This window comes from Scheffersomyces xylosifermentans, assembly GCF_036884685.1.
Source record: "Scheffersomyces xylosifermentans strain CBS 12540 chromosome Unknown RJT20scaffold_4, whole genome shotgun sequence".
In the NCBI taxonomy this organism is placed as follows: Eukaryota; Fungi; Ascomycota; class Pichiomycetes; order Serinales; family Debaryomycetaceae; genus Scheffersomyces; species Scheffersomyces xylosifermentans.
In genome coordinates, this window is record NW_027042942.1 from 1,596,724 (window position 1) to 1,623,730 (window position 27,007).

The 27,007-nt window shown below is 39.3% G+C and overlaps 6 protein-coding genes across 6 annotated transcripts; 2 read left to right on the forward strand and 4 right to left on the reverse strand. All coding sequences in view use genetic code 12, as the record gives it.

Moving 5' to 3' along the window:
- Nucleotides 1–1,172: 1,172 nt before the first annotated feature.
- Nucleotides 1,173–3,923, forward strand: RJT20DRAFT_118870 (OPT oligopeptide transporter protein-domain-containing protein; the record flags this gene model as incomplete). The annotated part of the gene is made up of 2 exons (XM_064915881.1): nucleotides 1,173–1,531; nucleotides 1,616–3,923. 2 exons carry the CDS (start codon nucleotides 1,173–1,175, stop codon nucleotides 3,921–3,923), a joined length of 2,667 nt encoding a protein of 888 aa, XP_064774606.1.
- Nucleotides 3,924–4,105: 182 nt separating this feature from the next.
- Nucleotides 4,106–6,862, reverse strand: RJT20DRAFT_118873 (OPT oligopeptide transporter protein-domain-containing protein; the record flags this gene model as incomplete). The annotated part of the gene is made up of 1 exon (XM_064915882.1): nucleotides 4,106–6,862. One exon carries the CDS (start codon nucleotides 6,860–6,862, stop codon nucleotides 4,106–4,108), a length of 2,757 nt encoding a protein of 918 aa, XP_064774607.1.
- A 607-nt stretch (nucleotides 6,863–7,469) lies between these two features.
- RJT20DRAFT_118874 (OPT oligopeptide transporter protein-domain-containing protein) lies at nucleotides 7,470–10,592 on the reverse strand (the record flags this gene model as incomplete). The annotated part of the gene is made up of 2 exons (XM_064915883.1): nucleotides 7,470–10,178; nucleotides 10,248–10,592. The coding sequence occupies 2 exons, from the start codon at nucleotides 10,590–10,592 to the stop codon at nucleotides 7,854–7,856; spliced, it is 2,670 nt and encodes an 889-aa protein (XP_064774608.1). The 3' UTR covers nucleotides 7,470–7,853.
- Nucleotides 10,593–11,175: 583 nt separating this feature from the next.
- Nucleotides 11,176–14,070, reverse strand: CEX1 (Cex1p). Its single transcript, XM_064917283.1, has one exon. The coding sequence runs from the start codon at nucleotides 13,985–13,987 to the stop codon at nucleotides 11,645–11,647; it is 2,343 nt and encodes a 780-aa protein (XP_064774609.1). The 5' UTR covers nucleotides 13,988–14,070; the 3' UTR covers nucleotides 11,176–11,644.
- Nucleotides 14,071–19,538: 5,468 nt separating this feature from the next.
- RJT20DRAFT_128464 (uncharacterized protein) lies at nucleotides 19,539–20,439 on the forward strand. Its single transcript, XM_064917284.1, has one exon. The coding sequence runs from the start codon at nucleotides 19,685–19,687 to the stop codon at nucleotides 20,153–20,155; it is 471 nt and encodes a 156-aa protein (XP_064774610.1). The 5' UTR covers nucleotides 19,539–19,684; the 3' UTR covers nucleotides 20,156–20,439.
- A 171-nt stretch (nucleotides 20,440–20,610) lies between these two features.
- On the reverse strand, nucleotides 20,611–21,579 carry RJT20DRAFT_95311 (uncharacterized protein; the record flags this gene model as incomplete). Its single annotated transcript, XM_064921573.1, has 1 exon — nucleotides 20,611–21,579. One exon carries the CDS (start codon nucleotides 21,577–21,579, stop codon nucleotides 20,611–20,613), a length of 969 nt encoding a protein of 322 aa, XP_064774611.1.
- Between the last annotated feature and the right edge of the window lie 5,428 nt (nucleotides 21,580–27,007).

The following is a 27,007-nucleotide window of genomic DNA, read 5'->3' on the forward strand; positions in this document are numbered from 1 at the left end:
AGAGGCTATTACAAACAGACTTTGTCTGTCAATGATAAGTGTTTACTCGTTGAACGTTTGGTGGACTACATCGCTTACCTTGCAATAACTGAGAGATAGCTGTTTGTCATCCTACTTTTTCTATTAATTTGAGATATACAGGAGTATCACAGGATAAACTATTGATAGATGCAATAAGCCACGGTTAGATACCCATTTTCTTTGGCGGGAAGACTACTCCGACATAGCTCCACATCAGTGCGCTATTTTTAAAAAATACAATTCAATTTGGGGCCGTGCACTACGAAAATTTTAGCCGAAATGGAAGAGCCGTGCGCCAATGCGGTGGAACAATATTGACCTACATACATCCTGCCTCCAACAATGTAATGTAGTTATCCTGGATGTTTGAGCTGTGGTACCTGTGATATTCGAATTTCCATTGTGCGGGCCGCGCGCTATTTCAAGTAGACGCCTGCATATCCAATGACAAGAAAAACGTCAAGATGATAAGGAATCTGCCATACGGAATAAGTAACTTTATGGTGGCACGAGGAGATATACCAAAGGAACATTCACCAAAACTGCGAAAAACCTGAACCTCAGGTACGCATGATCTCGGCATGGATGAAAGTGCAACCAGCGTCAATTCACCCTCATGTCCGTACCTATCTGTAATTTGATAGCCGGAAAATTGGAACCCAGGTCTTTACTCCACCAATAGCTTCATTTCCTCAGTTTTATTATGTGGAGTCAAGGGTCCAAAGAGATTACCGTACGTGCATGATACAAGCTGTGTAAGCATGCAATTACTTGATTGAAGAAGTTGTTTCTTAGTGTGATTTCAGATATGTGCATGTGCCACTCCTTCGCAGAGGTGGAAAAATATCTAAGAAGTAGTGCCATACTCGGCTAGATAATCTTGGAAAATGAGCCACCATGTTAGATTACTCTTTCGGAAGCTGTGGTTTAGTTCCCCGGAAGTTCCCCGGAAATTTATCAGAAATCTTGCTTATCGCCCCAGTATTTTGCAATCATCAGAAATGATAACCTAGAACATGATGAATCCACGGCTCTACTTGATGAATTTGTCGAACATCGAGTCGCAATCTCACAATATAAAACGTCCAGCGATTTCTCTATAAAATTGATTATTCCTTTTCTCAGTAGCTTCGTTACTAAGTATCATTCAAATGTCTGGTAGTGAGAAGGGAGACCTAAATCAAATTGTCAGCATTCACAGTGCCAATCCGTTGGATCTTAAAGATCATGAAATTGACTTGCATGCAGTCACTTCTAACCCTGTCTCTATTGGTGAAGTTGGCACTTCTTTGTCAAATGAGCAAAAGTATTTAATTTTGAAGAGGGTACACTTGAATGGTTTACTTTCGGTGGAAGATTTGCCTCCTGCAGCAGTCTTCTATATTCAGAAGGTCGAAAGTTTGTCCACAAAGGATGCGGTAGCCATTTTACAAGATGCAATTCTTGAATTCCGTGATGATATCAATATTCCCACTCCAGATTATGAATTATTAGAGAGATTAGTCGAATCGTATGACGGAAAAAATTACAATGTTAAAGAGAAATTGCAATCCAACTTTGATAATCAAAAAGGTTCTTTTCTGGATGAGGAAAGGTATGATGGGACATCAGCTTCTTTTGAGGAAACGGCTAATGAAAGTGACTTCCACAAAATTGTTGATTGGGACTTGCAAGTCAGATTGGAAGCAGTATTGATTGCTTACCATTCCCCCTACCCTCAAGTTAGAGCTGTTACAGATCCTTTTGATGATCCCACAATTCCTGTTGAAACTGTTAGAGTCTACATTGCAGGAATTATTTGGACGGCTATTGGTGCTGTTATTAACCAATTCTTTGCAGAAAGACAACCCGGTATTAGTTTAGATTCATCTGTTGTTCAAATTTTCCTTTATCCAACTGGTTTGGCTTTGCAGTACCTCTTACCTAAGTGGAAATTCAAAGTGTGGAAATATACCATCGACCTCAATCCTGGACCATGGTCCTATAAGGAACAAATGCTCGCAACTTTGTTTTACGGTGTATCTTCTGGAACAAGTTATGTTTCTTTCAACATACATGTTCAAAAGATGAAAATATTTTATGACAACCAATGGGCAAACTTCGGATATCAAACCTTATTGATTTTATCAAACAACTTCTTAGGTTTTGGATTTGCTGGTATTTTCAGAAAATTTGCTGTATACCCTGTTGAATCAATATGGCCAACAGTTTTACCTACAATAGCTTTGAATAGAGCATTGACAGTTCCTGAGAAGAAGGAAAGATTAAATGGATGGGTTATAACGAAGTACGTTTTCTTTTTCATCACATTTGCATCATCTTTTGTGTACTTTTGGATCCCTACCTACTTATTCCAAGCCTTGCTGAACTTTAACTGGATGACATGGATAAAACCAGATAATTTCAACTTGGCAGTCGTTACAGGGTCTCTAAGTGGGTTAGGCTTGAATCCTGTTCCAACTTTTGACATAAATACTATCCTCGATAATGCTGCTTTGATTTATCCATTTTACAATCAATTTTCCTCGTACATTGGATCTTTCCTTAGTTTTTTCTGTATTATTGCAGTGTATTATTCCAATTACAAATGGACAGCATACCTTCCAATCAACTCAAATGCATTATTCACTAATACTGGAGATCCTTACAAAGTTACTGCAGTAGTTAATGAACATAGCTTATTGGACGAGAAGAAGTATCAGGAGTATGGCCCACCATTCTATACTGCTGCCAACTTGGTGAGTTATGGTGCTTTTTTTGCGCTCTATCCGTTTTCAATCGTTTTCGAGATAGGAAGAAGATATAAGCAAGTGTGGAAAGCATTCAAGAATTCTATTTTAGGATTGAAGGACTTCAAAAGGTCAACTTTAGAAGGCTACGATGACCCTCACTCCAAAATGATGACAGCTTACAAAGAGGTTCCAGATTGGGTCTTTTTAATTGTATTGGTTATCTCCCTCGTTTTAGCAATAATTTGTGTAGAGGTCTACCCTGCTGAAACTCCTGTTTGGGGAATATTCTTTGCCTTAGGGATTAACTTCGTGTTCTTGATCCCAATTACTTCTATTTATTCCAGAACTGGATTTTCGTTTGGACTTAATGTCCTTGTGGAGTTAATTATTGGATATGCACTTCCAGGTAATGGCTTGGCATTGAATTTTATCAAAGCCTTCGGATACAATATCGATGGTCAGGCCCAGACTTATATCACGGATCAAAAGCAAGCGCATTATGTTAAAATTCCTCCCAGATCCTTGTTCAGGGTTCAAATATTATCAGTTTTTATTGCATCCTTCATTCAACTAGGAATTATGAATTTTGCTATGGATGGTGGCATTGCAAATTACTGTGATCCTCATAACAAGCAGAAATTTACTTGTCCTAATTCTAGAACTTTTTACAGCGCTTCAGTTATTTGGGGTGTAATTGGCCCAAAGAGAGTTTTCAATGGTTTGTATCCAATTTTGCAATACTGTTTTTTGATTGGATTTTTATTGGCTATTCCTTGTCTTGTCTTCAAATGGTATGGACCTCGAAAGTATACCAAGTACTTTGAACCTACCATTATTATCGGCGGTTTTCTCATCTGGGCTCCATATAACCTCACCTTTTATACAGCAGGCCTTTATGTCTCATTTGTCTTTATGTACTATATTAAGAGGAAGTACGAGGGATGGTGGCAAAAGTATAACTATATTTTATCTAGTGGTTTAAATGCGGGCATTGCTTTCTCTGCCATCATTCTCTTCTTTGCAGTTCAATATCATGACAAGAGTTTCTCCTGGTGGGGCAACGATGTGCCATTTCTTGGTATCGATGGCGATGGTTCCTTCACTTTGTTAAACGCAACAGAAAGCGCTCCTGATGGATACTTTGGCCCAAGATTTGGGAACTTACCATAGTTAATTGTTTTTATTTAGTAATATATTCTTGTTTTCATTGAAATATCTACAGGTTACAAATGTAAGAATAACTTGGTATAAAACGTTAAGATGTAGTTACTATATAAGCATATTTTTAGTCATATTTGTATTATTGGAATATAATATATAAGTCGCTTTGAAGAAGAAGAAGGCATTTCAAACTAAGGATAGTTTCCTTTTCTTAATCCAAAATAACCTTCAGGAGCATCAACAGTTGTATTCAATCTAGATTGTCTACCATTTCCGCCATCAATTCCAAGGAACGGAACATCATTGCCCCACCAATAAATGCTTTTGTCAACATACTGAACAGCGAAGAAGATAATAATAGCACTGAATGCAACGCCCGCATCCATGGCTCCAGAAAATACGAAGTTATATTTCTCCCACCAGGTTGTGTAGTACTTCTTGAGGTACCACATGGAAGCAAAGGAAAGGTAGAGACCACCGGTATAGTAACTCAAGTTATAAGGAGCATAAATTAACATTCCCCCAATAACCAAAGTAGGTTGAAAATACTTCGAATAACGTCTAGGTGCATACTTCTTGAAGGCAATACATGGGAATGCTAACAAGAATCCTATCAAGAAACAGTATTGCATGATTGGGTAAATGCCTTCAAACACCTTCTTTGGACCAATAACACCCCACAATATAGACGCATTGTAAAAGACTGTTGCATTTGGACATGTAAACTTCTGTCTGTTGTTGGGTTCACAGTAATTGCTGATGCTGCTGATTTGGAAATTCATAACAGCCAAACCAATAAATGACGTAATAAAAACAGACAACATTTGACATCTGAACATAGCTCTAGGTGGAATTTTGATATAATGTCCCATTTTCTGATCAGAGATATAATTCTGTGCTTGCCCATTAATATTGTACCCAAGGGCCTTCAAAAAGTTCAAAGCTAAACCATTACCAGGAAGTGCATATCCCACAATCAATTCAACTAGGACATTAAGTCCGAACCCCCATCCAGTTGTGGATAAAATTGCAGTCAATGGAATCAAGAACACAAAGTTGATACCGACAGTGAAAAAGATACCCCATACAGGAGTTTGTGCTGGATACAACTTCACACATAGAATCGAAAGAACGATTGAAACCACCAATACAATCAAGAATACCCAATCTGGTACTTCTTTATATCTAGTCATCATTTTTGTATGAGGATCATCGAACCCTTCGAATGTTGATTTTCTAAAATTCCTGAGAGCTCCTCCCAAGCCTTTGAGAGCTTTCCACATGGGCTTGTAATTAATAAAAACTTCATATACTATTGAAAAGGGATAGATGGCAAAAAAAGAACCATAAACCACCAAATTTGCTGCAGAATAGTACGGTGGACCGACAACTTCATATTTGCTTCTGTCGAAAAGACTCCTCTCGTCCACAATTGATTTCACATCATATTTGGTACCGTCTTGCCCAAATAGAGAAGAGGTATTAATCGGAATATAACCTGACCAGTTATTATTGGACCAATTAAGAGCTATAATAATGAAGAAAGCAATGAAAGAACCAATGTATTGGTTCAATTGCGAATAGAATGGATAAACCAATGCTGCGTTAAAATTCAAAATGTTCCAATCAAACGTGGGAATGGGATTGAGTCCTAATCCCTTAATGGAACCAGTGATCATTGCAAGATTATAGTTATCTGGTTTAATCCATGTCATCCAATTAAAATAACTCAATGCTGCAAATAGGTAAGTTGGAATCCAGTTGTACAAGAAAGACGCAGCAAAAACGGTAAAGAAAAAAGAGTATCTAGAAATTGTCCATCCATTTATATTCTCTTTTCTTTCACTTTGTAATAATGCCTTGTTCAAAGCTAATGTTGGTAAAATTGTAGGCCAAATTGATCTGATGGGATAGATTGCAAACTTTCTCATAATACCAGCAAACCCAAATCCCAAGAAATTTGTTGAAAGGATAAGAAGAGTTTGATAACCGAAATCAGCCCACTGATTATTGTAAAAGTTCTCCATCTTTTGGACATGGATGTTGTATGAGACGTAACTGGTCCCGGCAGACACTGAGTAGAAGATTGTAGCAAGCATCTGTTCTTTGTGATTCCATGGTCCTGGGTTCAAGTCAATGGTATATTTCCATACTTTAAACTTCCATTTCGGTAAGATAGTCTCTAAAATTAGTCCAGATGGATAAAGAAAGAGCTGCACAACAGCTGAACCTAACAGAATCGAAGGCTGTCTTTCAGCAAAGAATTGGTTAATGAATGCTCCAATAGCAGTCCAAATTATACCTAATAAGTACACCCTAAATGTTTCAACTGGAATAGAAGGATCATCATAGGGATCAGTCACGGCTCTGACTTCAGCATAAGGGGAATGATAAGCAATGAGCGCTGCCTCAATTCTCACCTGCAAACTCCAGTCGACAATGTCATAATACCTTTCGTACTCATTGGACGAAGAAAGAGATGCCACTTCAGCTATTGAACTTTCGTGAACGTCTAAAGGGGACTTCTTTTCATCAGCAAAATTAGTCCTCAACTTATTTCCAACGCCAGATCCAAGATCGGATGGGGCTTGTTCAATCAATTTTACATAAAGATCCATGTCGGCTGTCAAAACGTTCACGTCGTCGCGTAATTCGAGTTCTGCCGACTTCAATATCTCCAAGGATTCTTCTTCGGTCAAGTTCTCAATCTTCTCAATCATGAAAGTAGCACTAACAGGTAAGTTATCTAAAGATACCAAACCTTCGAAATTTAATCTTCTTAAAATGAAGAATTTCTGTTCTGCTGTTAATGTTTGGCCAACGTCTCCTAGAGAGAGAGCTGATGAAGTAATTGCTTGCAAATCTATCTCATGGTCGGCTACATCTAGCTTCGATGCAGCCGACTTGATACTAGTTACATTTGTAAAGTCCGGCTTTTGACTTGTCATTGTTGATGAATAGACATGAGTAATGCAACACTACAATTTGCAGCAACTCACTAGGTCTATATATACCCGAGCCAAGAGAATTACAACACCTTGGACGTCTTCCTTCTTGTAGCTTTGAAAACCAGTCTTGATGTGGCTGATTGGTTTAATTCTTGATAACACTGCTTCTTTGGTGAGATTCAATATACCAAGAACAATCAAACACCAAGAAATAATTGAATACCAAGACTTTTTGCAACCAAGTTTAACGATGCCTGCATATAGCTCAGGATAAGAAACACAAACTACAGAGTACTAATTGCTGGTCGTATTGTTGTGTAGACTTCCAAAACTTTGGCAAACATCATTACTATGCATGAAGTGATGTGGCAAACGGGATATGAATGTAGGCTTTCATTACTGTCTGTGGGAGGAGCAATTTGTGTCGGCACCCATTGATCGTTGCAAATAGTGTTCGCAGTAAGCAGAACTTTTTTTTTCTGTCTGTCCAAAATTTCTTGTCTAATCCACTTCTTGACACGGCTCCAAATTTCGGGTGCATACACTGAAATTTGCGTCTCCTGCCCGCCCTGTTTCGGCTAAATACAGTCGACCTTATCGCTATCCACTGTTATAAAGCCGACTCTATCAACTGGGGCCGTGCACAAGACACATACAAGAGATAACTGAATTTGCTTGGCATTTTCAATGGACTCCACAATGAAGTATGAAGCACCAAGGCAAGGCAACATCGAATGGCTCGGTGTGTCACACTCACAGTTGCCACAGTCTCTACAGGGTGTTATGGGCACCTGGTTGAGGGTTTCCAAAGTGACTTGGCTCACAGCACGGCACAAATTCAAATTTGATTTATGCAATTGGCAGGTTTCACACTATCACTACAAATTCTACAAGCCGCTGACTTAATATAACATGCATTGAGATAAAGATATCAAATTCACGAAAGGATGTTCCTAACATAACGTTCAAACACTGTCACAGATAACAGTTATCAAGGGAAGTGACCAATTCTTGGACCGAAGTAGCCATCTGGTGCCGTTTCTGTTGCATTCAATCTTGATGTCCTACCGTATCCTCCTTCAATCCCTTTGTTGGAAACAGAGTTACCCCACCAGTTAAGGTCCTTCTCATGGTATTGAACAGAAAAGAAGATAATGATAGAAGATAAAGCAACTCCAGCAGTTAATCCAGCAGATAGCAAGTAGTTATACTTCTGCCACCAAGCTTCATACTTCTTTTTAATATAGTACATGAATGCAATTGAAAGATACAAGCCTCCAGTGAAATATGAAAGATTATATGGTGCCCAGTTTAACATCCCTCCGATAATGAGGGTAGGTTCAAAGTACTTGGTGTACTTCTTTGGGGCATATTTCTTGAAACAAAGGCAAGGAAATATGAGGAGGAACCCTATCAAGAAGCACCATTGCAAAATAGGATAGATACCTCCAAAGACTTTCTTAGGGCCAATAACACCCCATTGAATAGAGGCATTATAGAATGTCTTCGCATCAGCACAGGTGAACTTTTCTTTATTATATGGCTCACAGTAGTCCTTGATATTGTCAATAGTGAAGTTCATTATTCCCAACTGAATGAACGAGGCTATGAATACTGACAATATTTGCACTCTGAACATTGATCGAGGTGGTAACTTTACGTAATGTGCCATTTTCTGATCGGTGATATAAGTTTCGGCTTGGCCATCAATATTATAACCTAGCGCCTTTATAAAGTTCAAGGCTAATCCATTTCCAGGAATTGCGTAACCGACTATCAATTCCACAAGAACATTGAGCCCAAAGCTGAATCCAGTCCTTGAATAGACAGCGACCATTGGAATCAAGAAAATGAAATTGATTCCAATAGCAAAAAAGATACCCCAAACAGGTGTTTCAGCAGGGTAAATCTTAACACATACGATTGCTAAGACAAGAGATATCACAAGAACACTTAAAAAAATCCAATCGGGGACTTCTTTGTAAGCCTTCATCATTGTTGTATGGGGGTCTTGAAATCCTTCGTATGTGGAACTCCTTAGGTTCCTGAATCCCTTCGCCATTGCTTTTAGTGCTCTCCATATTTGCCTGTAATTCAAGATACTCTCATAGAAAATTGCGAAAGGATATATGGCAAAGAATGCCCCATACTGTACTAAATTCCCAGCCGTATAAAAGGGGGGACCATATTTATCATACTTCGCCTGAGATATCAAACTATTTTCATCAATGATAGCTTGAACAGAGTAGTAATCACCAGTGTTGGTGAACAATGAATTAGAATTGATAGGTAGATATGCTGTCCACTTATAATTCGACCAATAGACACCAATTATGACGAAAAAGGAGAGAAAGGTGCCGATATAAGTTGACACTTGACTATAAAAAGGAACAGCCAAAGCGCTATTGGAGTTCAAATTTACCCAATCAAAGGTAGGAACAGGATTCAATCCTAACCCTGAAACTGAGCCTGTTATTGCAGCTAGATTGAAATTGTCCGGTTTGATCCATGTCATCCAATTAAAAGTTGACAAAGCAGTAAACAAATAATTGGGGACCCAATAAGATATGAATGATATAATAAACACAAAAAAAAAGAACATATACCTCGAGATGACCCAGCCATTGATGTTTTCCTTCTTTTCTGGTTGCATTAAGGCTTTGTTTAAAGCAATAGTGGGCAAAAGAGTGGGCCAAATGGCATCTACTGGATAGACAGCAAACTTTCTCATAATTCCAGCAAATCCAAAGCCCATGAAATTAGTGGACAAAATTAGCAATGTTTGGTAACCAAAATTTGCCCATTGGTTATTATAGAACATTTTCATTCTCTGAACATGAATATTGGAAGATACATAACTTGTTCCTCCTCCGGAGATGGAACAAAGCATTGTTGCCAACATCTGTTCTTTGTAATTCCAAGGGCCAGGATTCAAGTCAATAGTAAACTTCCAGACCTGGACTTTTGTCTTAGGAAGTAACCATTCGAGCAATAATCCAGAAGGATAAAGAAATATTTGAACGACAGAAGAACTTAAAACTATACTCGGGAATCTCTGAGAGAAGAATTGGTTGATAACTGCGCTTATTGCAGTCCAAATTATCCCAGCAATATAAACTCGAATTGTCTCACAAGGGGTATTAGGGTCATCATAAGGATCGGTTACGGCTCTTACCTCTGGGTAAGGGGAATGATATGCTATCAACGCAGCCTCTAATCTTATTTGCAATCCCCAATCAATAATGGTATGATCATCTAGATCGTACACTGATTCTTCCAAACTTTTCGTTGAAGAATCCCCGCTTGTGAACACAACCTTCTGCAGAACCCCAACGGACAATTTCTCTTTCAAATCTGAAGTTTTGTTGCTTGGGCTCATTTCAACTAATCTTTCAAGGAGTTGGAAGTCATCTGTTGGGATGTTGACATCGTCTTGATGCTCAACGAGAGCTTCCTTCAAAATGTTTATGGAGTCTTCGATGGAAAGAGACTCGATCTTTCCGATCATAAATGTAACCTGCGGCGGTAATTCATCTAATGAAACTAAGCTATCGAAATGCATTCTCCTCAAGATGATCTTCTTTTGCCCATGTGTTAAGGTGGTACCAACATCGCCTATTGAAGTTGGATTTGAAACCATTGCATTGAGGTCAACCTCGTGATCTGCAAGTTCTAGATGCGTACCAGAACTTGTGACTGTACCGATTGGAATCTCACTATAGTCCTTCATTATGCTGTTTGATAAGGACAAGGTATATTTAGTCAAAAGCTTCTTCTAGGACATTTTGACTCACATATATATTCTCTCTAGAATTAATCACCACCTATTTGTATCTTCATGCCGTGACAATAATTGCCTCTTGGGCCGTATGAGAAAACGTCGATGAACACTTACGCTCCATTTTAATTAAGGTTCAAACGCTCTCGTTGGTATGGCTCGGTGATTAGTCTTCGATAATGCAGTGCCACTTATTGTTTCCCAAGTGGGTTTTGCCTTATTCCGTTATACTATACTTTATCAGCAGTACATTGGAATCCTGTTGTGTTACCAATTGTTAGAGTTGAGTCATCGCCGACCCGATCTGTCCAGTGATCTCAGGGATTCTAACAACGTCAATCTTTCAATTTAGGCAATTTCTCCCGCGAAAATGCTGCAAAATCAAGACACCGTTATGAACCCTGTACGTTGATAAAGTTGCGGGGCTTATTGTGCATAGAAAAACACAGGCGATATCTAAAGTCGTATGTGATCGGTAAGGACGATCATATTATCAAATTGTTTATTCGAAGGACAGAATATATACGAGTGATATACCATTATCCGTCCAGTAGTATTAATTCTGTAGAATTTGACGTGATAATAAGAGAAGAATTTCTTGGCAAAAATTGACATTGACAGCTTTAGTCGAGAGGCAGAGGAAACATCGGCTGTAGAAGGCTCTATTTTTAGAATTCTTGCGTCGACGTTGAATCCATGGAACCAATAAAGTGGGATATTGGTTGATAAGCACAGACTTGGAGCCGCAGTGACATTAGGTCCTACGTGTGGCATTTCAAAAAGCCGCTTGCGCGACATTAGACATCCATAGTATTTCTATGCGTGCTCAGAAGCAGGCGATTCACTATCACACTGTCTTTCTCTTATCTCTCTATTCGTTTAGTTAGTTAGGAATAAAGATATACCCCTTCAAAAATAAAAGGCGAATATATTGTAGCATTATATAGTAAGCATTTGTGAAGAACACATTTTATAATTGGACTTCACAACAGTCTATTTACCAATCACCAATCGTCGTCCCATGCTTTCCCACCATCGTCATCAACTGTTAAATTCAATTTTAATTTCGAAATTGGTTTCTTGCTCTGGGCCCCAAGTTTCAAACCTGATGTTTTCTTTTGCGCTGTATTTCTAGTCGCAAGTGGTTTTGTCTGTTTACTCTTTGTAGATACTGATTTGGCAGGAGGTGTAATGGTGCTGTCTGCTCCTAAGTGTACAACTTCGGGTTCTTCAAATCCCCATCCGTCGACTTCATCGTCACTAAAGCTTTGCAGCCATTCATCAACTCTTGCTTTCGTAGCGAGTGTATTAGTAGGTTTTCCCGTAGTTTCTGCGGTCGGAGTATTCTCTTTAGTAAGGTCAGGAGTTGAGTTATTGAAATCGTGATTTAGTTGACCTTCAATACCTGATGTTGCGACTAACTTATTAACCATACTCCACCCGAAAGAAAAGGAGCTTCCACTTTGAGCTCCGCTTTCCTGTTCATTTGATTTTCCTGTTGCGATACTTGAAGGGGCAAACTTTGCAAAGAACTCCGCTTCTTCAGACTCGCCGTCAGCTTCAACATCTGGTAATGTGGAAGCGTGAGACTCAACAGAGTCTAGGAATAACTGGAATATTCTCTTGGCTTCTTTTCTCACCTTCGTGGAGTCCTTATCCATTAATGAGATTGCCAAATGACCTAATATCTTGGTACAAATCTCATCCAAGGAAAATTGATCTATCAAGCTTTCGAAACCTGACAAAGCTGTCAACTTACTGGGAGTAAACGAATCCCTTAATGATTTCGATAAAGCGGTTATTAAGACGTTATTCCTAGAATTCTTATATATCCTCTCAGAAATCTTAATAATGAGAATCAATGTGTTCACTCTGATAGAAGGTTTAGGATCCATTTGGGATTTGGCAAGAACCTTCAACAAATCTTGGTTTACCTGTTTAACGGAGATTTTATCAATAATGATAGTAATTGATTTTAATGTAGTTTCTCTTATCATGAAATTAGTATCTTGGAAGCCACTGATTAGATTGTAGAATACCTTCAGCTGTACATCAGACTCAGTCAAAAAAGCCTCGTATAAAGGCAAGTGAGTCAACAATACTAATCTTATCGATCTATCTCCTAGAGTGAATGTTTCTAATATTATTGGTTTAATTTGCTTGTTGAAATGTGCAGAGGAAAGTTTAACCCCAAATTTCAAAATATAATCGAGAAGCAAGGATAGGGTTTCTTGTCGTTGTTGATTTTCGAGCTGAGATATCGCTGCATTGGATCTATCTTTAGAGAGATTATTAAATTGATTAATTAATTCGGGCAACAATTTGTAGTTTAAAAATCCAGGAGGAAAGTAGCCATCTTCGTCGTCTTTATTGATATAGTTTGCCAATTCGAACTTAATAAACTCTAACTTCTGCTCTTCATTTTGAAACTTTAAGTCTTCCAAATGCTTGCCGAACGTGACAAGCAAATTCGTATCATAGTAGGCCTCAGTTTCTTCAAGATACTTTTCAATACTTGCTCTTAAATTCATCTTAGGATTAACCAACTTACGCAAAGTAGCAGCAATTTTAGTGGGAACGTTCTTATTGGTTATATTTTTGGATTCAAAGGTAGTCTCTATCGCCAGGAAGTCAGTTGTTCCCAACACTTGGAATACTAGAGCACCATACTTGTAAGAATCAAGTTTAATTGGAAAGGATCTGACTGCTTCGGCACCGCCTTTTGCAACTTCTTCTGGAATAGCATTACGGAAGTCTGGCGATTTTTGAGAATTTCTGTATAGGGGTTGATCTGGGTCTGATTTCAAATTCGTCAGAAGCTCGAAGCCAAATAGCTTCCAATCTCCCAGTTCTGTCACATAAATTGAACTCAATAAACTTACGTTTCCGTGAACACTAGTACATGTCAAATTGATAAATTTCAAGGCTTGGGCAATAGTGTAAAGGCCGCTCAATTTGGCATCTTGCGATAGCGGCTTCTCTGACTCCACGTCCTGCAAGTATGATAACAACGGGACTACTGGTTCTGTGATGATGTATAAGTAAGAATCATTGTCAATGAAGTCAATTGCGGATATGACTCCAGGAAACTTTATGACCTTCAATTTTTTAAATGCATTTCGAGCAAGAGGCTCGAGGCCACGTTGAATGTTAGCCGGGTCTCTGAGATTGAACTCGAATATAGTGACTGGGGTATCGGTCTTCGGGCGTACGCCCTTGTAGACTGTCCAGATGGAGTAACGGTCTACAAGGTTCACAGAACTAGTAGGGTCAACGATTTTCTCCTTGAAGGTGTACGGAATGGACGAGCCTGTCAAGGTGCTCAATGTTTTCGAAAGAAAGTTCATTTAGCTTTGTTTATATCAAAGTATATTTACTATATCATTAAACTTTCACAGTTTAACAACTATATTGATCACTTGAAAGAGAGAGCCCCTTTACCAAGACTTCAAAGCATGAAGTCAAGAAGAACACGCTTTTGAATTTGAGTCGCGTGAAGATTTATTGGAGTGCATATAGTTTGGAATTTGAGTATGGTAGCGCTTTATTCTAATTTTGCAAGAAAGGTATCCAAAGCCTACCGTACTGAGACTTCAGAAACTGACAATTCTCTTTGGTGGGGACTACAGCAAGCACAGTCCCAACTGGGCAACTTGACATTACTTGAAATATTTACAATGTATCGAATAAAAGTGGCAGTATGTTGAATACTCCCTTTGTCTTTACCAATCAGTGATCTGAAATGACGAGAGACTAAAGAGGTGCTGACGTAAGTTAAAACATGTTGCATAAGGAAGCGCGGAGGTCTCCAATGATATATTTTCATCTCGATGTGTGTTTTAATATATTAACAGAGTGGACTTTTACAATTGAAACAGATTTCTCTCTGTAAATTTTTCAGCATGAAGTGTTTATTATGTATACTAATTATATCAATTTTTCTTCATACCGATTTTTAGAACAAGCACAAATATCTTTTAATAACTATTTTATTGAATTTTTTTGTCTTTTGAGGTATTTGATAATAAACGTACTTGAACTTTGCATTGAAGTAAATGGTACCATTTACTTCAAAATATCCCGAGGGACACAATCTTCACCGGCGCGGCCTGGGGGACAAGGCATTGGTGGTGGGATGATCGCCATAGCGGCACCGATTAAAACGGCAATAATAGCAACAGATGGGAACTTCATTGAAAAGGATAAAAATGGTAATGTATTTTAAATAATTTCTCTCCCATGATCAAAATGAAGAAGGATATTGAGGTCTTATATAAACAATCCTAATGAAATACCAACCAGTGCCTTATCTTATGAAGAATCTTTGCGATATTCTGCAATGACTACACGGCACCAGTTCATGCCAAAATCCATAATTTCGGGCAAGGGGTATGCACGTTGAATGATCCATCTCTCACATGTTAGCCCTATAAATGCATTGTCAGTAAAGTTAGATACTCTGTCATGACTGCACGGCTCCAATTCATGCCAAAATCCATAATTTCGGGCAAAGGGTATGCTCATTTTATGATCCCTAATCATATGTCAGCTTTATATAGTGTGTTATCAGTAAAGTTAGGGGTAAACTTACAGAGCACTTTTAAAAAAGCCCATTCTTTGCTTCCTCTTTGCTTGTTCATCTTTAGTCTTTGAGCGAACTCAAAATATCACTTAATGTGCGTTGAAATCTTGGTGCTGGTTTAACTTGAACAATTAACATTTGTAGCTTACTAGCTCTACCTTTTGAATCGATAATTCAAACAAGAATGCTGAATTCCACAAAGCTACATGGAAGATACAAGCGAGTAGTAGGAACTAGACATTCAACTGCCAGCCACATGCCCCTTATGGGTGAAAGCATACTATCAACGGGAGTCTGCATTTAATCTCTGTCTTTTTAAATGCTAGCATACTTTAATTTAACTTCGAAAATCATCATGACTACTTTTACTTCAGGTCTTGTATTCAGCACAGCTTTAAAATGTGAGCCGTTTGGGAAGTGGCTATGCCTACTTTGGACTGAAATTTTTCGCAATCACCAAGATAACCATGGTCCATATCTAAATTTTCTGTCTTGAGAAATTATCAAAACATAAAGTTATGATCCTTTCAATCCAAGGCAATGATTTTGAGTAATCGGAGAAGGGAATCCTTTCTAAAAGTTTATTTTATATGGAGTAGACTCACTATAAGGGACTTCTCTACAGGTCATATGGGATGATAAAATATGGATGTCGAATATATGAGACTGAACGCGTTTGGTGCCGTAGACAACTGGAAATGTGGAATCTAACTAAATTGTTTAAGATAATTGTGTACAATCAAGTATGTTGTTATCAAGACTCCATCTGGAATTGAAAATTTTGAGCTGGATTAAATTCGCTCTCCAGCAAATCAATTCATCAGCAGTCTCCCACTCCTAAATATCCAGCAACTCTTCATCAGTTGTCAAAGTTTTTACATTACAAAAGTTTATTTATATTTAGAACTTTTTTCTAATACTGGTTGTAACTAATAGAAATAGCTTTGAACGCCTTGTTAAATAACAATCTATAAGTTGCACGAAGTATTTACTGACTATATAAGTATAACATTATGGAATAAACCGTATAGTCTTCTACTTCCATTCTAAAAAGAAAGACTTTTTAATTGTCGTAAAGCTTTGCATGAAGTGATAAACTTCACTAAGCAAGAATTTATGATTTATACTCAAAACCTAGTACAAGTATGAAGACCTCGGTTGCAAGAACGTTAAAATTTGATCATGACCCATCTGCAAACAGACTTTTATTCATGTACGAATTCAAACATGCCATACCAAATCACACTTGCTGCTTACTTATCTATTAGAGCTTTTTTGAGACTTCATGCTCGTAAACATTTGTACAGCTGTTCACGTATTTTGCAAATCATCATATGGTTCGCACTCTTCCCTAGGTGTTTGAGTACAAGGCCCATTCTTTGGTACAGCAGCACTAGATACACTGAGTATTAAGATATAAACTGTAATAGTAGAGAGACTCATGTAGGGATAGATGGATTGAGTAGAGTAGATAATCGCCACTCTTCTTGCGACTTATTGTCAATATATGAGACATTATATAATTACACTTATCAAATCCTAAACGCATAATATGAGCGTAGAAAATTTGGGCCTGTTGAAACAGATAAAGGTACCAAAGTTCATATCCTAATCTTACGTGTTATCTAGTAATAAGGTTTAATGCATGGCTCTTGGAATGTCCGTAAGCTAGGAGCCAAATGAAATTGTGGCCATATTTCAACACAAGAGCCGGCAAATTCATGTCACTCCTGAATTGGAATCATGTATCCAAATATGTACTCTATGGCCCGCTCCTAGATTGCAAATACTCTTATGTGAAGTATTGTTAGTAGCTTCTTTTGGAATGGGAAGTCATGTTACATTTCTGGCCTTTTACAAACTCAATTATACTGCATCCCCCTTATTATTTGTGATCCAGGTGTATCCAGCAACTACAGACTAGCAATACTTTATCTGAATCGAACCAAGAAGAATTTGGGCATAGAACATGTCAAACACTTATGCGAGGTGTCTGTGCAGTATAGTAAATGCAAACACACTTAAAGGCGACTTGTTGCATACGAGGATGCAAGGATTTCGGCTATAAAATAGAACCGGACTGAGCCTTCCGAAATTGTATTGCGCTTTCGTGCCGTACGTAACAGGAAGTTGCCTCATTATAATTTTGTAGATAAGCGGATATGTGTTGAAATCAGCTAATATCTATGAAAACTTTGGTTCGGTCCTATACCCTTCAATTGGTCTTGTAGAGTATATACCACCAAGTCGTCTATGGATAAAGCAGTACCTATAGAATTTGCTACAGAAGTATCATCAGACACGCTGGATAGGAAATCACAACTAAATTACTTTTTAAGATGCCATTTATGCCCTTTCGATTGGCCTCAACGAATTGTACACCAAAATAGGAGGTTTGATCCATGGAAAAAAATGACGAGGTTGGACAAGACATATGTGTGGAACCACATGTAAAAGCGCTTGTGGGTGGATATGTACGGTACTGTAATTGTGAATAGAATAGGGCAATTTATTGCATACCGACGGATACGGAGCTTGTTCTGAAATGCTGTTTGGAGCTGTAGATAACATGCGGATTCTTAATTATATTGCAGTAGAAAAATGATATGCCGATTTCCAAGTGAGGGTATCTGTCATATTTGATTGGATTTCTTGTAAAATCCAACCATGACATCACTCTGCAAGGATTTGCCCATGTTACATTAATGACAACTCCCCATTGTGCATTCTTACTGAATGTTTACAAAGCTTATATTGTCAGGCAACTTTAAAAAGTGATTAGTCGATAAGAGTGAACTGTGACCGAGGTTAAATTGGAACAAAAATATGTGAATTTTGTTTTCTAGGGGTATGTCTGTATTCCTCCCTAATTAGATGACATAAAAACAAGTGATAATGAATAATGGCGAAAAATGAGATTTTGAGATATGTTGCCAACTTCTTACATTCAGAAAAGGAACATATCTTTTTTTATTTTTGAGATTTATAATGAAGGTACTCAATATTTTGCTCACCTGCGTTACCGCTTTAGAGTTAGTTCATGGAGTTGGAATTGGAGGACCCTGTGGAAGCCATTCTGATTGTGATGGCGGTTTAGCGTGCTTATTAGTTGTACATGGGGACGTCAGGCATCTTCGTTTAGCTAAGAGACAATGTGTCGATGGTGGTTAAACTGATTACTTTCAAACTGTTTTAAGAAAGTTTATTTCCTTAAAGTGGGTAACTAACTTTGGCATTTATTAATTATAACAAAAATAATTAACCTCGTGCCAAATTCTACCTCAATACATTTTGTTCTTTCGGAGAGTTTATTGGGATAATACTTCGTATTATTTCCATTCCTCTGACTATATAATTGTCATCGATTTCTCTATAGAAACTATGGAGTACGTGTTTAGTGATCAAAAAAATACGTGACTCGATAAATAGAAAACATAAAATCCTTTTCAGTGTAAGCAGTTTGTATGCTGAGGTTACTTCTTCGTAGACACCATTTACCAAAACCTTTCAATGGTAACTTTGTCGAAATATTTGTACAGCCTTTGTATTTAGTTGCTACTGTTTTTTCTTCTTCGATAACGACACCGATAACAGATCCGGATCAATTATGATCCGGATAGAATACGTCGATGCCCCAATCAGGAAGTTTCCTAGGATTGAAACCCAGTCTACCTACAAGATAATTTTTATTTTGTATATTCAATTTTGCAATCACTAGCGACTCTTCTCAGCCTTGTAGACTTGATAAAAAGAATGGTTGAAAATAAATGGTTGAAAATAAAATATTGGTATTCGGTTCCCTGATATTTGTAGAGCAATACTAATGAACTATATCTCAGTAGCTGAATAATTTTGCACTAATATTGTTTATAAGTACGCAGTAGAATCTGTTTTCAAGGCGGTATTACAATTTCCAATGGTCTGATTGAATAAAGGACCCTTGAACCAATTCCGGCATATGGTATTAATATTTTTACCGGATGGTATGATCACTGTCACACTGTCTTTCTCTTATCTATCTATTCGTTTAGTTAGTTAGGAATAAAGATATACCCCATGAAAAAAAGGTATGAATCAATTCCGGTCATTAGTTTGAATAAATAATAGAAACCTCTGTACATGGACTAAAGGTTTCATCTGTACTTAATTAAATAAATCAAATTCCAAATTGTGCTTCATGTTGCTATAGGAGATGTGTGAGAATGTGCAAAGATTCCATTGTAAAATAGAACCGATTGAGCCTTTCTGAAACTGGAAATGCGCTTTGGCGCCGTACACAACTGGCAAAGCTTTAATTACAATTGAGAGACTCTGGCAGAGGAATAATTTGAAATTATGCAGGAGCATTACTGGTATTCAGTCATTTCCTTTCATTCAACTTCAACTCAAATTATCTTGTCCAGTACCTAGTATGAAGGCTCTGAATACAGTAAGACATCATTAGTTAGAAGTTCTTATTAAGATGCCCATATATGCGCTTTCTATTGGGCTCAATGGATTGTACACTATTATAGGAGGGATTGATCCATGGAAAAACATGACGAGGTTGGATAACACATATAGATACAGTGTAGAACTACCTTTTCCAGACCCTCGTGATGGTATTGTCATGGAATATAACAGTAAAGGCTACGTAGAATACGGAAATGAAGCCAAAGAGAAGGTGAACGATACTCCTTCGTTTCCATTCAGACTAAAGCTAGACCTTTCCAAAGTTAGAGGTAGCAGCCTGAGAGTCGATCTTCTCCGGATCCACCCAGATGGAACTATCGATGTCAGTGTAAACCATTTCCCTCTTGGCGGTCCGAGGACACATTTGGGAATTCAAAAACATACCAACAATTATGAGGCTGACTTCATACAATATCTCGATGCTGAAGGGAATACAGTCGATCCGTGGCTGTCATCTGGTCTCCAAAATACCAGACCATGATAGAATTTAAGGCAGGTCTTACGAAGTAATCTCTATTCGAGCACCTTTTCTGTATTCTCCTCAAAGGACCATACAATGAAGTGTTGATAACTCGCAGCGATCAAGCAAAATTGTAAGCTGTACTAGTCGTATTGTGTGTCGGAGACGAAGCTTCGATGATTACAGAGAGAGGCGCTAGATGTGTCACGCCAGGGCATATCCCTTTGTTTTACTAATATCTGGTTTACTACGTATTTCCACTTATTCCTTCAACGTAGATTAATACACATAATAATTAGAACGAAGAGACCGATAAACGTATAAGAGAGAAGTAAACACATAAGTCATTAATGCGTGTTTTCCACCACGCCAGATTTTGAAATCTAGATTAGTACATAGACATAGCATATTGGGCAATTGCAGAAGCATGTAAAATATAATAGGACGAGCTAAATGAACTTGTGATATCAGGAGAATCAGTTTTGAAATCCATTCATAGATCCCGTCAAATGGGTATTCATGAAGTCAAGTGGAGGCTGTTGTTGCTGGTATAATGGACCCTGTTGCCCAACCTGTTGTCTAGGAAGAGCTTGTAAATGTTGCAGTTGCAGCTGAGGCGATTGAGTTTGTAAATTAAATTGGTTAGAGCTGAGACTCATATCGGGAGAACTACTAGTTGCACCTCCAGATCCTGAGTCATCTTTGGATTGTTGTTTACCCCTACCACGGATACCTTTATTAGAGTTCTTATAAAGATCTTTGAAATAAATCAAGAGCTCTTTTTCATCGGGTGGTAAATTGTTGATAGCTGGGCCACTCAATTCTGCCAATTTTTGAGTCAAATGATTCAAAGTATTCAAGTGGAACCGATTTTGATGGGATTTCAAATTTCCCAATTGTGTAAAGGATTTGTCACAACCGTCGAGTTTGCATTCATACGGCTTCAAGTTCTCGTGAGTAAGCTTATGAGCAGCTAAGTTACCTTTACGGCTGAATGAGCGGTTGCACACGTCACATGTAAATGGTTTCTCGCCGGTGTGAAGTCTCAAGTGCGTTCTCAAGTTTCCACCTTGGGTGAACTTTTTATGGCAGTAGTTACATTCAAAGGGTTTGTATCCAATATGAGATCTTATGTGAACCTCCAAATGCGTGGATTGGGTGAAGTATTTGAAGCAGTAGGGGCATTGCTGATTCTTGTGTTTTCTCCTCTTTCCTCTGGAATCTTCGTCATCTCCTAATTCATCCTCTTCCAATTCTTCTTTCGGCCGCACCTTACTTGGTTTGTCCACACCCCCAACTAAACTTACAGGACGAGGTAATACTCCACCATCGAGATCCTCCTTATCTCTGGAGAGAGAGAAGTTAGGAGAGCCAAGAATGCTTCCATCAGGGGCCTGCTGAATAGGGTTGGTTATTCCCTTTTCTCTAGCTTGTATCACCAACATCAACTGGTCAATTTTTGTAGCTCCAAGCAAAGGGCGTCCATCTTCTGACTTTACGTACTGCTGGGCCGCAACTAAATTATTGGCATTGCTTGCACCTCCTATAATTGGAGACTTCAAAGGCTGTACAAGCTGGTTAGGCTTCCGAGATTGTGAATTCTTCCGTTGTTTCTGTGGCTTGCCCTTCCGAGATGAGTCTTTAATGTCACCCGCACGCTCAGGCAGCAGTGGATATGTCTGTACATACTGTTGCTGCTGTTGATAAGGCAGGTGAACTGTTTGCTGTAACTGATGTTGCTGCTGGAGTTGTTGTGATTGTTGTGATTGCTGTGGTTGCTGTGATTGTTGATGCTGATGCTGCTGGTGCTGGCGCTGTTGCTGTTGCTGTTGCTGCTGCGGTTGAGAATACAAGTTAGCGTTTTGTTGGGTTCTCATAGTAACATTTGGCAGAAGGCTGTTTCCATAACCAAGGGGAGCTGAGCCAGTATTGGAATAATTTCCATTGTATTGGTATTGATTTTGGTTTTGGTTTTGGTTTTGACTTTGGGTCTCATTTTGAAGAGGGGTGTTCTGGTAGTTCTGAAATAAACGTTGAGGAACTTGCGGTTGTGGTAAGATCTGCTGATTGCTTTGTGGTTGCTGAAGAGACTGTTGGTTTTGCTGTTGGGCATACACTGGCTGCTGTTGATTCAGTTGTTGTCTCTGATATTGTGGTGAATATTGAGCTTGGTTCATCCTAACATTGTAGCCTGTAGGAGACGTTTTTGGTGATTGAGGTTCGTCGTTATATTTTGCAGAAGATCTTGAGGACATTGACGATGTCGGGGAAAGATGGTCCTTGTCTGCTCCTGGAACATTCAAGTTACTGCTGACTCCACCGACGTTCGACTTCTTATCCACGATGCTATCGCGAGCAGTATCCTTGGGACCCTTACTATTCAATCCTTTCTGTTGCTTCGACAGGTCAAATATATCTTCTCTAAGTTGCTGCTTATTTTGATCAAATATATCCTCTCTAAGCTTTGTAGTTCCCATGGATGTTCCCGAATTAGCAGTCGCAATCGACATCCTGTGATTGGCAACATTAGTTTTATCACTCCCATCGCTGGGTATTCTTTGCCCTCTCAATGTTTGCAGATCGCTGATAATCTTCAATATTGAATCACGTCTCTGTTCATTGCTCATATTACTCAAATCAATACTACCATTTGAGATCATTCCAGCAATAAAATCAGTCAAACTTCCATTGAATCCTCCAATCGATCCGTTGAATCCTCCCATGGAGTTATTGTTATCATTCCACATTGACATATCAAGAGATCCAAACTTGGACCGTATTCCTGGAGTCTTGGGATCTTGTTGCTGTTGGTTCTGTTGATTTTGGGGATTTTGCTGATTCCATGCCAAGAGGTTACCTAAACTCTCTTTGCTCAAGAGGTTTTCGATGTCGTCGAGAGATATCATGTCTGAAATCCCCTGCTGTGACAGAGATGGAAATATGGATAGCAGACGGCCTCTTGCATTCGGATTGTTATTGCCAGTTCCCACTTTGGAATTAGTGCTGTTGTTACTATTATTGTTCGAACCACCGGATGGATTAGAACTATTGTTAGAACCAGCTCCTGCTGAACCATAATTGACACCGCCAGTACTGGAGCCACTGTTCCCGCTGCCGGCGGTATTGTTATTAGACTTGTTCAGTGGTTCACTTATCAGGTTTCCTGTGGAGCCAGGAATCTGAATAAGCGAACTGAAAATGCTATTAGAACGAGACGAGTATGAATTTCCACTATTACTATTGTTAAGACCTTGCCCTGCTCCTGCTCCGCTATCGAACTGGTCCGAGCCTCCTCTAATCTGGGAGCTGATGGGTGGTGGTAGAAAAATGCTGTCTCCTCTTGGTCTAACTATGACGTTAGGTTGCTGTTGGGTTAGTGATGACGGAGGAATGTTGAGACCCGTTGTGGAATCTCTATGGTTCAAGTAATAGGAGGGATACGTGTTATCCATTGGGGGTTGCTGTTGTTGCTGCTGGTGAAGTGGAAGACCTTGTTGCGATGAAGACTGTTGAGCCGACCGTTGTAATACGTTCCCATGCTTAGAACCAGTCAATAACGGATCTTTACCACTGTTTAGGGTATACCCTCCTGAGGAAATTGGCGGAGACGCCGATATTATGTTACTGTTGGCATTGGCATTGCCGCTATTGGCATGAGCATTGTTATTGATGTTTCCACTGGTGGAACTGTTGATACTATTACTTCCTCCGACATTTGCTGCGTTCAGATAGTTGTTAAGCAATGAGCTGATCAGATCTTGCCTTCCTGTGTTGAAGATGAAGTTAGACTGAAGGGCATTACGTGAGTGTGAATCTGTTGAATCGTTGGAAGACGTGTTGGAAGGTGCAACAGACCCAGGTGGCGGAGTATTCCGATGGTGTAGCCTTGAGGAAGAAGATACTGCTGATTTGCCCATGTTTGTAAAGTAGTTACAAGTATATGATAAATGTGAATATTGTGGTGGATGAGATACTGATCAAGGTATGACTGTTATTATTATTTTTATCAACTTGATGGACGAATCCGGCTGTGTAATTGGCAAGTTTCGTTGACTAGAGTCGTCTATGATTTCACAGTCAATAAGATTTGGCTATGTGTCCGTGAAGTTGATGAAATGTAGACAGTTGCCAAATCGAGTGTGTTAAGCGGTCAACGAGTAGTGTTTTACCGTGGACTGCAATATGACGATAAGATGTAGTGTTGAATGTGTGCTGTTTACCTCTTGACAGCAATTCGGTATCACTTTAGAACGAAGACACAAGGAATCCAATATCAACAAAATAATAAACAACGTAATCAATGATATTGTCAACAAATGCTACAACGATAACACAGCCTTTACGGTCACACAATCACGCTATCGGGTCCAATGAACTAATCAACACCTTCAACAGTTTCAATGAACTCTCAGAATGGAAGGACACCGACTTCGGTTGATGTCATTCACTTTCGGCGGACGGCGGCTGAGAGTGTAGTGAGTGGAGTGGGATGAAAAGCCTTTGATATGAATGGTGATGGCGACTTGGGTGTTATTACTGTGGTTGGATGATGATTGGATCTTGGGTCAAACACTGGTAATCTGGTGTGGATCGATTAGGCACTAGGCGGATAGTCTTTTGGTGTTACTCTTTCAGATGGACTATCTAGAAGCGATCTAAGTTGGTACAAAGGGTATCTTTCTGTGTGGACACTGGAAAGCCAATGACAACGATACTCTTGGTAACTACAAACCGCTAGGGAAATCTATATAAGCACAGTTTCTGTGTGTGCTGCTGGTACTCGCGTTATTGTGGTTGTTGTAGGTGATGTTTGAATGGCTGCTATATGTGCTGCTACCTTGTAGGCTGCTACGTGAATCAACTCCTACTACAAGTGGATGAAAAAGAAAGGAACCAAACACTCAGAAAAAGAAACCGCCAGGAACCACTTCCAACCCTGTTTCAATGTACACACTGCAACGAAATGACAGAGGGGTTTGTGTGGAGGAACGGGACACAGCCAAGACACCAGCAATCACCACCAGGAAAAACGAACCAGGACCAGTGAGGGAACAGAGGAAGGGAACAGAGGAAGGAACAACGGACGCAATGGGACGAGAATGCGTGTGGAGAGGGCTTTTTGGCGATGATGAGTGACGGTGGGGGGAAAGAGGTGTAGGACCAAGGTGTAGGAGAGTAGGCGTAGAGTAGGTCTAGAGGAGGTCTAGAGGAGGTCTAGAGTAGTCTGTGTAGAGGATGATGAATGGGTCATAAGATGGTCATAGTAATCATGACAAATGATAGAAACGGGTGAAAAGTGACGGAATGACCAATGACCCATAGCATATACCATGTAGCATGGAATATATAGCATAGCATACTACAACATAAAGTATAGAGGATTGATACCGGGTCGGAGTGGATAAACAGGTCATGGGTTCACATACAATTCACAGTAATACATCACCAGCAAGACATATATCCACAGGGCATACATTAGTTAAGAACCACCATATGTACATGGAAATGCATCTATAGTGTAGATTAGATCACAGCAAACCCGTCGAATATCACCCAAGACGTGTAAAACAGCAACTGTCATGATTCTTACTCACAATGAAGCCAACAGACTCTACCCCATTGAACCAAGCTAACGAGCAATAATTGGGATCGAAGCCATTCACGGATTCACGGACTCACGGACTCACCGTCCTATCGGAGTCCTCCATCAACACAGACCTACTACTACACCCCAACATAACCACTTATAGCGACGATGCGATGCGATGCGATGCGTTTCATCCAATGCAACGACTGCAAGCAACTCCGTGGCACAACGGGGCTAGACTGAACCAATACTCACAAGATGATCACCGTCATAGCAATGAAGTCAACAATTAGCGGTTTTACGACCAGACAGCCCATTCAGCCAATTGTGGTGCAAACAAGAGAATAATAACAGCGTAAACTAGTGATAATAACCAAGAACCACGACATGAGTCGATGCAATTGACCCAGAATTGGACCAGTAACACCAGTAACGCCAGTAACCCACACCACAGTCATGGAGAATGACTGTTCCAAGGATAATAATAAACAGTCTCGAATGCAGTGGTAATTAGTCTTCCATGTCGTAGTCGACTTCTATGAATGGTAAAAATAGATAGTAATAATAATCACTAAAAATACAGTGGTAGATTCATAATATCCAATGCCAATCCTTTCTTAAGATCTTCGCTCATCCATATTCCACTACTTTGGACTGGTACGACCACGGTAGTAATGACTATTTAAGAATATTATTATCAACAAAACTACTTATGGAGCCTTTATTATCTTCTTATTATTACAATATACCATAGATACTATAGGGGGGACCGAACAGCACTTGCAATAATGCAATATAATGCAATAATCGTCTTTGATGACTTCTCCCCCTTTTCTTGCCTCCGCCTGGTTCGTTTCAATCCTTCAAAGCTCCTTTTTCTATGAAAGCCTTGGTCTTTGCTCTATCCCTAACACCTCCCTCTGTACCAATTGGTTCATTTGTGTGCTTGGAACATACCACATTGGGACACCGACCCCGCTATCACCGACTTTGTCCCGACTCCAGAATTGCTCTCTTTCTTCCCTTCCCGTCAATCCCATTGTTCTTGTGGAGCCGTCGTAGCCCAGGTTTTAGATCTTTCCTTGCGCTTAGGTACCCTCTCTTGCATCCGAAAACACCCCGTCGTCTGCATCATTTGGTGTCCCTAATCTCCTTTTCCTCCTTATCGTTCAATGCCTGTGTATGACGTCAGTCACGATGAGGTCATGGGAATCAACTTTACACACGTGATATATGCATGGGGCGATCTTATCTTCATTTGTGTCATTTCAGAGGATGGTGGAGGT